Source organism: Crocuta crocuta, unplaced genomic scaffold (genome assembly GCF_008692635.1).
Source record: "Crocuta crocuta isolate KB4526 unplaced genomic scaffold, BGI_CrCroc_1.0 scaffold166, whole genome shotgun sequence".
Classification (NCBI taxonomy): domain Eukaryota; kingdom Metazoa; phylum Chordata; class Mammalia; order Carnivora; family Hyaenidae; genus Crocuta; species Crocuta crocuta.
The window spans coordinates 3305830-3316550 of record NW_027531018.1 but is presented as its reverse complement, the minus strand read 5'-3'; the positions used below and the strand labels follow the sequence as shown (position 1 = coordinate 3316550).

General features: G+C 40.8%; 1 protein-coding gene across 1 annotated transcript; it reads right to left on the bottom strand.

Moving 5' to 3' along the window:
• Positions 1–4910: 4910 nt before the first annotated feature.
• LRAT (lecithin retinol acyltransferase) lies at positions 4911–9990 on the bottom strand. The gene is made up of 2 exons (XM_077770934.1): positions 9451–9990; positions 4911–5068 (listed from the first exon to the last, which is right to left on the bottom strand). Exons 1-2 carry the CDS (start codon positions 9988–9990, stop codon positions 4916–4918), a joined length of 693 nt encoding a protein of 230 aa, XP_077627060.1. The 3' UTR covers positions 4911–4915.
• Positions 9991–10721: the final 731 nt, after the last annotated feature.

The following is a 10721-nucleotide window of genomic DNA, read 5'->3' as shown; positions in this document are numbered from 1 at the left end:
CTGTAATGTGGATTCTTAGGACTCTGTGCCTGTGTATTTACTGCTCCCGGTGCCTGTAATGGCCTGGAAAAGGGATGTCCCTTTCACTTCAAATGTTTATACACTTTACAACTCAATTAAGGTATCACTGAAAACTTCTTTCACATCTCTCTCCTTTACTGGCCCCCAGCAGGCTGTTACAGGTTTTGTCCCTGCCCTTCTGACACTTGTACAAGCTTATCATTGTTTTGAAATCTATTTACTTGCCATTCTTTCTCATGAGACTGAGCAACTGCAGTACTAAAATTCTAACTAGTTCATTCATCTGTGGCCCTGCTTGGAATACACAAAAGGTCTGCAAGAAATTAATACATTCATTGGAGGAAAGCTTGTCCAATTTATGGGAGACCTTAGGAAGCCAATGTCATATAGAGGAAAGAAAGCTGGAGTCAAATTTTAGGTCTGTCTCTGATTATTTGTGTAATTACAAAGTACCTCAACCTCTGTGCCTGATTTTCCACGTCTAAAATGTTAGTTGATTATGGGTTTAGCCCAGTAACCTCTGTGGTTCTTTGCAAAGCTGTGAATACATCTCAGGATTGGCCCTGAGATTCGCTCCTACTCATACTTCATCCACACTCAGCCCATAGCCAGAGTAAAACGGCAGTGCCCTGGAAGTGTAAACACCTGCTGATGGAGTTCATGCTCATGGCTCTATGTGTTGTTGCTGCTTGGTTTTGTGGAATGGAGAATTTTTATTTAATATTATGCAGAACCTTTTTCTACATAATCAAGGTAGGCTTCAAGATGTAGATTACATAGATCATATCAGTCTGAAGGCAGATCCATATAGTCTTAATTTCAAATATGTAATCTAGCTCTGCTTCGTAAAGGAAGCTTTGAGAGACAACACTTTTCAGGCTGCCGTGCTTAGGAAAATATTTATGGATATCAAATTCAAAGACAAGAGAGGACAGTATGTGTGTAAAATTGATTTTATTTCATACACAGATGTACCAGATATAAAACTAGTTGAGCGAATAGATCTAGGTTAGATAAAATTCTTTAAACAGATCATACGAAACACAATATTAGCAATCATTTGTTTTTTTAATTTTTTACATGTTTTATTTATTTTTGAGAGAGAGAGAGAGACAGTGTGAGCAGGGGAGGGTCAGAGAGAGTGGGAGACACAATCTGAAACAGGCTCCAGGCTCTGAGCTAACTGTCAGCACAGAGCCTGATGCAGGGCTTGAACCCACGAACGATGAGATCATGACCTGAGCTCAAGTTGGATGCTTAACCAACTGAGCCACCCAGGCGCCTCAGCAATGATCATTTCTTATATGCTTCTCATCTATAAAAGACCTTGCCATTGACATACCTGTGATATTACTGGAAAACATTTTTTAATGATTCTTTATCAATGTTGAGGGAGAGAGAGAGAGGCAGAGAGAGCAGGAGAGAGAGAATCCCAAGGAGGCTCCGTACTTAGCAGAGTCCGACTCAGAGCTTGACCCCATAACTCTGGGACCATGACCTGAGCTAAAATCAAGAGTCGGAAGCCTAACCAACTGAGTCACTCAGGTGCCCCTTGAAAAATAGGTTTTTTAAAAATATTTGACAGTCATACTATGAAAATGGAAAAGACATGTATCTCCATTCTGAAAAAAAAAAAATTAAACAACAAATCTATACTTATTTGCTTGTCCTTGCCAAGAAATAAAACTAGCAGAACAAAGATCTGGAATATTCAATATGCATACAGTCACCACATTGTTGTATTTCAGGAATCAATTTTTTTGGCAGGAAAGGATGCATGTCTCCTCCCTGACACTCTACCAACAGTTACTCATGAGTCCAATGTAAAGATGTGGCTAGTGTGCAGACACTTCCTTAACATGTTTGCTCCCCACCCCCACAATTACAGTTTGAGAGATTAAGGACCATACTAGTCTCCTAATAGAGCCCCTTGTCCTGTCTTGGCCCATGCCCCATCCTTCCTTGATACTTTTGAAAGTTAACCTTTCTGAACTCAAACCTCCATTGCCTGTTCATAAAGTCAAAACTTTTTGGTCTACACAGGACTAGCACCACCTGATCATTGCTCTGATTTTCCAGCACCCCTCCTCAGCACCCGTGCTCCACTCTAGCCTCTGATCCACTTGCGTCTGCCTGAATGCCCCATGCAGTTTCATGCTTTAGTCAACGACCACTTATGTGCTAGGCATGTCGTGAACAGTGTTCCTGCATTTGCCTACACTGTTCAGAATGTGTACAATACCCTGCCCAGATCTGTCCCCCTGGAAAACATCCCATTTTTCCAAGTCTCAGTACACAGTCCCTATAATTTTGGCCTTATCAGTTAAAACCGACCATGTCTCTTTCTGTGCCTTCAATCAGCTCTAGTGCAGTCTTAATGCTCTTATGTCATAAGGTCATAAACTTTGAGGTCCATGTCTCAGTCTTCTCTTCATCCCTAATACCCGCATAGGACCCAACACTTGCATTATTTCATTTTAGACCAAGTTAGTTCTTTGGCCTCCATCTACACATGGCAAAAAATAAGGGACAAAAAGCTGTATTAGACACTATGTATCATTCCACATGTTAGAAGGGAAATTTACAAGCCCAAGGACTTACATAGTCATAAGCATGCATCTTAACTAATGAAGCCCAGAGACATTCAGTGGAGATACAGGAATGGCTTAGTTTCTTCCACAGCCACAATCAGGGATATTATAGTTCTTCTGTCTTGTGAAGGAACTAATCAAATGGAGCACAACAAAACAAAATTTTCCTTTGTCCTAAGCTCAACAAATTCTAGAGTTACGGAATACTAAATAAATAAAATCTTCCTTCCAGTACCCTCTTCCAGTAAGTAGTAGAACACATCTGTGATAAAATCACCTCCTGTTACTTCTCGGCCTAATGCTAGTATTGCCTACTTCAGAAAGAGGTCTATGAGCTTCAGGAAGATTTCATTGTTTCTTCCTGTTTTACCATAGCACTGTATACTCTAATATAGGTAGTTTAAAAATAATAGTATTAATTCTAGACCATGAAATTACAACAGGTCAGTGCCTGGCATGTAATGAACACTCAGATGAATGAGGAACTGGATCTTACTTTAAGGATACGAAGTAAGACTAATTATGTTAATTCCAACCTTAAGTACTTCCCTTAGCATTTAATAAGGGATCATTATCTTTGAACACAGATTTAACATCAGACAGTGGCTTTCGCTACCTGAAATACTGAAACTGGCACCAAAAAAGAGGCAGTTATTTAGAAGGACGTTGTATTTTTAAAAGATCAATTTATTTAAACACTTGCTCTGAGGGTAATAACAGTAAGTGAAAAACCACTAATACAATGGAGTTCTCATAGTGTATACATACTTAAAATAATTTTAAGTGGTTGGAATAGTTCCGGAGAAACTTTATTCTGTGGTGTTACCATTTCATGTTTTAACTATTTAAACTACTTAATTTAAATGATTAAACAAAGTTTAATTATTATTAAACTCCAACAGAATGTGAAATCTGCTCTTAAATGTGTTCTGATTGGATCACTGAGTGACTGATCCTCCCCTCCCCCAACCACTCACTATGTACCTCATTATTTTGTAATTCTTAAAAGGTTAAAAAACATTATTAATACCTGAAACACAAGTCTAGCTTGTGGCTTAGTAATTCTGCAAAAGTACTTGAATGCTTGCTTTAACAGGACTATACCTCAACTCTGATACTAAAACAGCCTCAGTGTATTGTAGCCAATTTTATACTCAAAACTAAAACACTCAAAAACTACCTTTCGTAGTTACTTCTTTGTGGTATCCTTCTAAGAAGGATGTAAACTATACTTTGCAATGAAATGAAGAAACCTGTTAGAAGACAAATCTGAGGGCTTTTAAAAATTATACAGTACGTTAGTAAGTGCTTAAAAAGGTAAACCGTCAAATGACATATTTGCAAGTTATACCAGAGGCATGAGGAAACAGACTGGAGTTACTTTTACACTCACTTCAGCAGATTCTTTCTGGTAATTACACTGGTGGAGAATAAACTTATTTTGTCTCTCATCAGTCTGTGTATATGTGGACATCTGCATATTTAATTGGCACATAAACACTACAGATACCCAAATTACTTCAATCCTATATCTGCTTACTTCTTAGAGTGGTTTAACGTAACCCCAGTGACACATAAAAGGAAAATAAAAAAATAAATGCCAGGCTTCCTAGTGAGTAAAGCCAAATCAAATTGTTCAGTTGATGCTATGGTAGCTTTCTCTGCAGGAAAATACAAATTTCTATAGTTCTAGTCCATTACTTTATCATTAAACTCTAACTTTGCCAGCATGGTTTCAAGTAATGAAACTATTCTTGACTTACTTGGAAGTACATACATTAAAAAAAAAAAGAGTATCAATTTTTTTCCCAATCATCAAACATGTTTTCAACCAAATGAGGAAAATTCTCAGTTTAATATAGTTTTTTCAATGAAACAGAATACATTTACAATAAAGTTAGTGATCTCAATCAAGAAGTCTTGTAACCTTCAAATTCAGGCCTACCAGAGAAGAGCAAGGATTACAGGAGGAAAAAAAAAACAAAAACCACAAATAATCTCCTATGGCCATCATCTTAGGATCACCTTAGGGGCTGGTTTCCTTATAATGATGAATTCCATTATAAGTGATCATGTTTCCAAGATCTGCCCAGTGCTTTAAAATGTAACTGCCTGAGAAGACTGAGAAAGCCTTTGTTCTTGGGCTTACACGGTAAGCACTTTGCGTGATTCTTAATCACATTTTTATCCAGAACACAGTGTTACAGGTCACATTTTTCTCAATGGTGCTTATACTGATTTGTGCTCTATAAATATAAACATATTTACACACAGAATACACACACTGACACGGGGATGTGAAGTTAGCCAGCCATCCATAAGAAGAATGGAATAAAAATTGCAGGAAGGGTAGTATATGATGCCAATCCCAGACAGACTATAGACGCCAATCCCAAGATTGCGGAAGCAAGAACACTTCTCTGATCACGAATGACTGTCTTCACATTCTCACAGAACTGAAAGATAAAATTTAACAATATTAGAAAAGGTGGTTAAGTCTAAGAAGAATCACATATACCAAATAGGAAAGCATAATTTTCTCACCTATTTTCTGTCTAACAAAAGAACTTCCGAAAGAATTTAAGATGTGAATAGTTGAGTTTCTGGATTTCACATCCCATAGTAGCTGAAATGATACTTCAGACAACTGAGTTCATAATGGCAGTTGCCTTTGTAAATACAGCATTTTTATAGAAAACTACAAAGTAGGGGCGCCTGGGTGGCTTAGTCGGTAAAGCGTCCGACTTTCGCTTAGGTCATGATCTCGCGGTTCGTGGGTTCAAGCCCCGCGTCGGGCTCTGTGCTGACTGCCAGCTCAGAGCCTGGAGCCTGTTTCAGTCTGTGACTCCCTCTCTCTGACCCTCCCCTGTTCACGCTGTCTCTCTCTCTCTCCTAGAAAAAAAAAAAAAAAAAAGAAAACTACAAAGTATGTAATCACATAAAAGTTATTCAGGATTAAAGGTTAAAATTTTATATTGCTTGTCAATAACAATAACATATTCTAAAATTATATAAGCAAAGGAATCTCTAATCTTGAATAACAATAGCCTATTATTGGTGAATTCCTATAACTCATCATTTGAAAATTTGATGATATCAACATAACTTTCTTTATAGGACTCAAAATCTAAAGGCATAGAAAGTCTAATTTTTTTGTCAGATCCTGTTACCTGAAAAAATTCAGTCACTTGTGGACATAAAATTGGTGGCTGGAGATAAAAATAAATATGATCCATAGCCCTGAAGAAGGCATTCTTCTAATATATAAATATAAAAACTAATTTTACTCAGAAGTGATGGTTTATGTTTCAGTCCTGGCTCACCTCTTATTAGCTTGAGGAAATCTCATGTAAATCATTGAACTTGTCCAGACTACCCTCTTCTCCTCCATGGGAATACTGAGGTTGTTGTGAGGATCAAAGGAGATCTTTAATGCAAAAGTACTCTGTATTCTTCTACATGCTGCATAAATGTGTGGCATTACAATGATTACTACTTACTGCTACATGTGTTGACAATTCTCTCTACTTCATCACTGTCAGGGCAAAATTTAGCAATGAATTATTCAATTTTTATATATGACTTTTGTTACTCATACTAGTTTTAAGCTCCTTTTCTAGACATGACATTGTATATGCTTTGAGGGTCTCCTACAGTGGCCTATTCAGTCCTGGATATGGAGGTTTTAAATTCTTTTTTTGTTTTGTTTTGTTTTTTTAAGAGAGGGGGGAGGGGCAGCACAGAAGGAGAAAGCTAATCTTAAGCAGGGTCTATGATCAGCACCAAGCCAGACCTGGAGCTCAATCCCATGACCCTGTGATCATGACTTGAACCAAAATCAAGAGTCAGAGGCTCAACCTGCTCAACCAACTGAGCCACCACCCAGACACCCAATGTCTTTTTATTTTAATGCTAGGTTTCTAAATTCTCTCTTTTTAAAAAAAAAATTTTAGTGTTTATTTATTTTTAAAGGACAGATGGAGCGTGAAGGGCAGACAGAGAGGGAGACACAGAATCCAAAGCAGGCCCTAGGCTCTGAGCTGTCAGCACAAAGCCGGATGTGAGGCTCGAACCTACAAACCGTGAAATCATGACGTAAGCCAAAGGTGGACGTTTAACCGACTGAGCCACTCAGGGGCATGTAGGTTTCTCAATTTTTAATGGACAGAGTATACACACCCAATATATTTTAACACGCTGTCTTGACTATCAGGTTGTCTCTATCCATACTTTTATACAACTGCTAGACAAATACAGAACTTCCTGTCAATGTTGTCAATATTGATTTCCTTACATGTCAAACAGATGCTTTGTCTTCTCTTATGAACAAAATATTGAGACCAAATACACAATCACAAAGTGAGGATTGAATGAAATGAAGTTTTCAGGACAATGAGAAAAGAGCTTGACAAATGAGGGGAGGATATACTTTTGGGTGAAAGACTACGCTGCCTTCAGTTAAGCTCCTTTCTATCTTTTTCCCCCAATAATTTTTAATGACGGAAAACAGAGAATCATTGTGGACTCCTTTCCGCAAAAGCAGATTTTCTCAAGGAGCATCTTATTTCTAATGACCTGGTCTTGTTCACTTGACCATGAGCCTAGGAGGCATCCATCTCTGGTGGTGCTCAGCAGGAAGGAATGTCCTGCATTGCTAGAAGGTGTTAAGAAGCTGGTAGCGGCACTTTTTGAGCAGTGAATCCCCCGAAATTAAAAGGGGCATTTGCATTCATTTTTTGGCAATGAAAAGCAGTACCAGCAACATTAAAAAAAAGGTTGAAAAAGTATAAGGCATAGAAATAGTATTTAAAGGGCTTTATAGTATACAAAACACTGAAATTGTTAACAGTAATATAAAACTCCCTTTAGTTTTAGGATTTCTAAACTTGTCAAAAAGAACTTCACTACAAAAAAGTAAAATATTTTCTTCCAATTTATTTTCAAATTAGTTGCAGTGCTTTTCATGAGGAAAAGTGCTATTCAGAGTGTTTATAAACTCAAATTCAAGAGACAACTTGCAACTCTCAGTGGTAGACTTATAATAGTGTATATAGATGAATAACTCAAAAAGAAGACCCAAAATCAAGTAATTCCTTACATTTTTGAAAAGTAGAAATTAGCCCTCCTTCAGTAGTAATGACCTTCTTCTGTCAAGCAAGGCATGTTCAAAAAACAGTTCTTAGAATTGCAAAATTTGGGATGGGGATTTTATTTCCCAGGAAATCTACTCTGGCCAAATTGTTTGTTACGCCATTCAAAGTGAAGACAAAAACTCAGTTTCACAAGAGGTGCTATGCGGCAACAGTAATTAAGACACTTCTCCACTTCTGTAAAACCTTACACAGTTTCCAAAGATGAAAAACTACTTCAACTAGTTATTTATGCAGATTAAATATTTTACTACCTTAAAAAGGAACTTGTACTGTTTTTTTGTAGAAATATACAATACCGTGCTATATGTGTTCCATGAAAGGGTAACTCCTAATTACTAGATAGAAGTAATGTTTTTCTTTAGAGAAATAACTTGCTTGGTTCCTAAGTAAATCTGATGTGTTTCCTTTTGTACACTTTTGGAGCCAGTGTTTGTAAATGTTCATTTCTAATCAGGCCTGGACTGGAGTTGTGATTCTTAAATCATTGCACAGTGCTCTATCTACATTTTTATCTTACTTAAAAAACAATTCCTAGATTGAGTCTGTGGCAGCTCTATAATCTACTAGGGGGTTCATATTCCGGTGTATAAAAAACATGATACTTTAATGCTCTGCCACAGAGGAGAGAAAGGTTTTCCCATAGAGGTCAAAAAATTAATCAAGATGTGGAGCAGAACAAAACTGGTTGCATGGACTCATTCTTTTGGTCTGAAAAATATCAAGGCATGAAGACTAAAACATGAAGCTCATTCAGTGATAACCCAGGTTTCCATTAAGAGTGAACATGAACAATAACCTCTTTAACAACGACAGTGAGGGCTGAGAAATCGTCTAATTGTGAACAAAGTTACAAGCTTAAAATGTTAACTATCTTTAAGTTAAGAGGTTTCAAAACGAAATTCAAAAAAATCCATTACCCTCANCCTGTGACTGATTTAATCATCTTAAGTGCTAATACTGTTCTTTAAAAAAAAAGTTACAACAGTTAATGAATCTTCCTGAAAACCAATTGTTTTGCTCTCTGGGGAACCCATAAACAATCTAACCCACCTTCGGAGCTAATCCTTAAAGGATGCTTGACAATGAGGAAGTCTACAGGGGGATTAAAGCCTTCAAGGAAAGAATTCAGAATACCAAGCAAACGACTTCTCTGAAGCCAGACCCAGGAGTAAGGGATCTACCAGGGAGGTCTTCTTACTGGGAATTTTGATAGTTTATATAAAGCAAAGGGAATTCACTCCCTGCAGCTTACAGATGGAGAAAGCTCCACAGCTTCCTTAATTTTAAAGGCACAACAATTTGTACACGGGGTTACAGATTAATTGCAAACTCTGAATGCCTTTTGCAAGCACACAGCAACAGTTTTTCTGTTGACCCTCACCCCTACTGTCCCTTCTTCTGTCATTTCGACTTACACTGGGTGGACACCCTGGTGACCTCTGCAGCAATAACTGGGTAGATGTCTTGGAATCGCTGGCAGTGGTACTGTACTGCCACACTTTTTAACCGGGCTTTTCCAGGTTATCTTGCAAGGGACAGCACTATTTATTTATTTGGCCTCCCGGAGGGACACCAGAGAGGTCGTTACTCATTCTAGAACTCAATCCCTGATCTCAGGGTATAGACAAAAGTTAGGGTTGGGAAAGGGAGCTCACACTGAGCCCACGGGCGAGTCACACGTGTACCTTGTCAGCCTGGGGGCTGATTGGGGCGCCATATCTACAGTACGTCACGAAGTGCTCACAGTTGTTCCACAGGAGGCTGTAGGAAGTCAAACCCAGAAGCTTCTCCGCCCTTTGTGCCACCTCTTCGTTGAGCAGCGCCTTCCTCTTGAGGGACTCGTCCAGGTGATTGACCAGGATGTTGGCTCCGTAGGCGAAGTCCTCCACTGTGTCCACGCGGACGCTGGCCACCCTGCCGATGACGCCCAGGATGAGACGCTTGTTGGAGACCACCTTCTGCGTGAGTCGCTTGTCGTCGGTCAGGGCCAACAGGATGTCGGGCATCATGTGGGCGACACGGTTGTCGCCCAGGTAGATGCCATAGTGGGTCAGGTGGGTCCGGGGCACCTCCAGCACGTCTCCGCGCAGAAAATCGTTGATCTCATAGAAACTGTTCCTCGCCTTGTTTTCGCTCGGGGCGCCCGAACTGAAGAGCTTGAAGCTGGAGATGAGGAGCAGTTTCTCCAGCAAGAGGGACAGCACCTCCAGCATTGGGTTCTTCATCCTGCAGNGGGCTAGGCGGGCTCGCGGGACAGGGGCGCTGATGCTCACCTGCAGGTCAGCGGCCCAGGGCCACAGAGGTCTGCAGCCGCCGTGGAGGGAGAGGGAGCAAAAAAGAAAGGGGAAAGAGCCTGGAAATTGGCTTGGCCGCCCTCGCACTGGGGACTGAGGGGAATGAGGACCCGACGGCGGCTAACCGCGGGGACTGTGGCACCGGCGCGGCGAGCCGCAAGCTACGAGACGCACCTGGGGGGTCCGCGGCAGAGCACGCGGAAGTGCGCGGAGCTCTAGCCTAGAGCCGCCTCTGAGGCCTTTTATTCCAGGCAAGGGGGCGGGGCCGAACGCCGTCACAGACCCGGCAAGAGCGCTGATTGGCCGCCGCTGCAAGCGCCGCTTGCCTCCAGGGGCGCGCGGGACTCCGGGTTCTTTGGAACGCGTCTGGGGGCCCCCCAGGGGCAGGGTTCTTCTTCGAGAGCCCCTTCCAGAGGCAGGTTCCCTCTGGCACTCTCGACTTCTGAGCGACCGTTTGATGTGGTGACCGAGGCGTGGCCGCACAAAAGTTCCTGCACCTGTCTGGACTGGGGTGCGTTCTGGGCACTTCGGGAACGTTTTCGGTGGAAAAGTCCCCTCCCGCGGGATTTCTGAGCCCAACCACCTGCCTCTAAAGGATTGGATACCCAGAGACGTTGGCTTACTAAAACTCTGCGAAGAGTGCGCGCCACCAACGCCTGCGG

Excerpts from the sequence above, each read along its gene's own strand:
- LRAT (XM_077770934.1), bottom strand. The coding sequence starts at position 9,990 with ATGAAGAACCCAATGCTGGAGGTGCTGTCCCTCTTGCTGGAGAAACTG. Across the intron at positions 5,069-9,450 it reads TCAGCCCCCAGGCTGACAAG|TTCTGTGAGAATGTGAAGAC; the intron begins GTACACGTGTGA and ends TTTATCTTTCAG.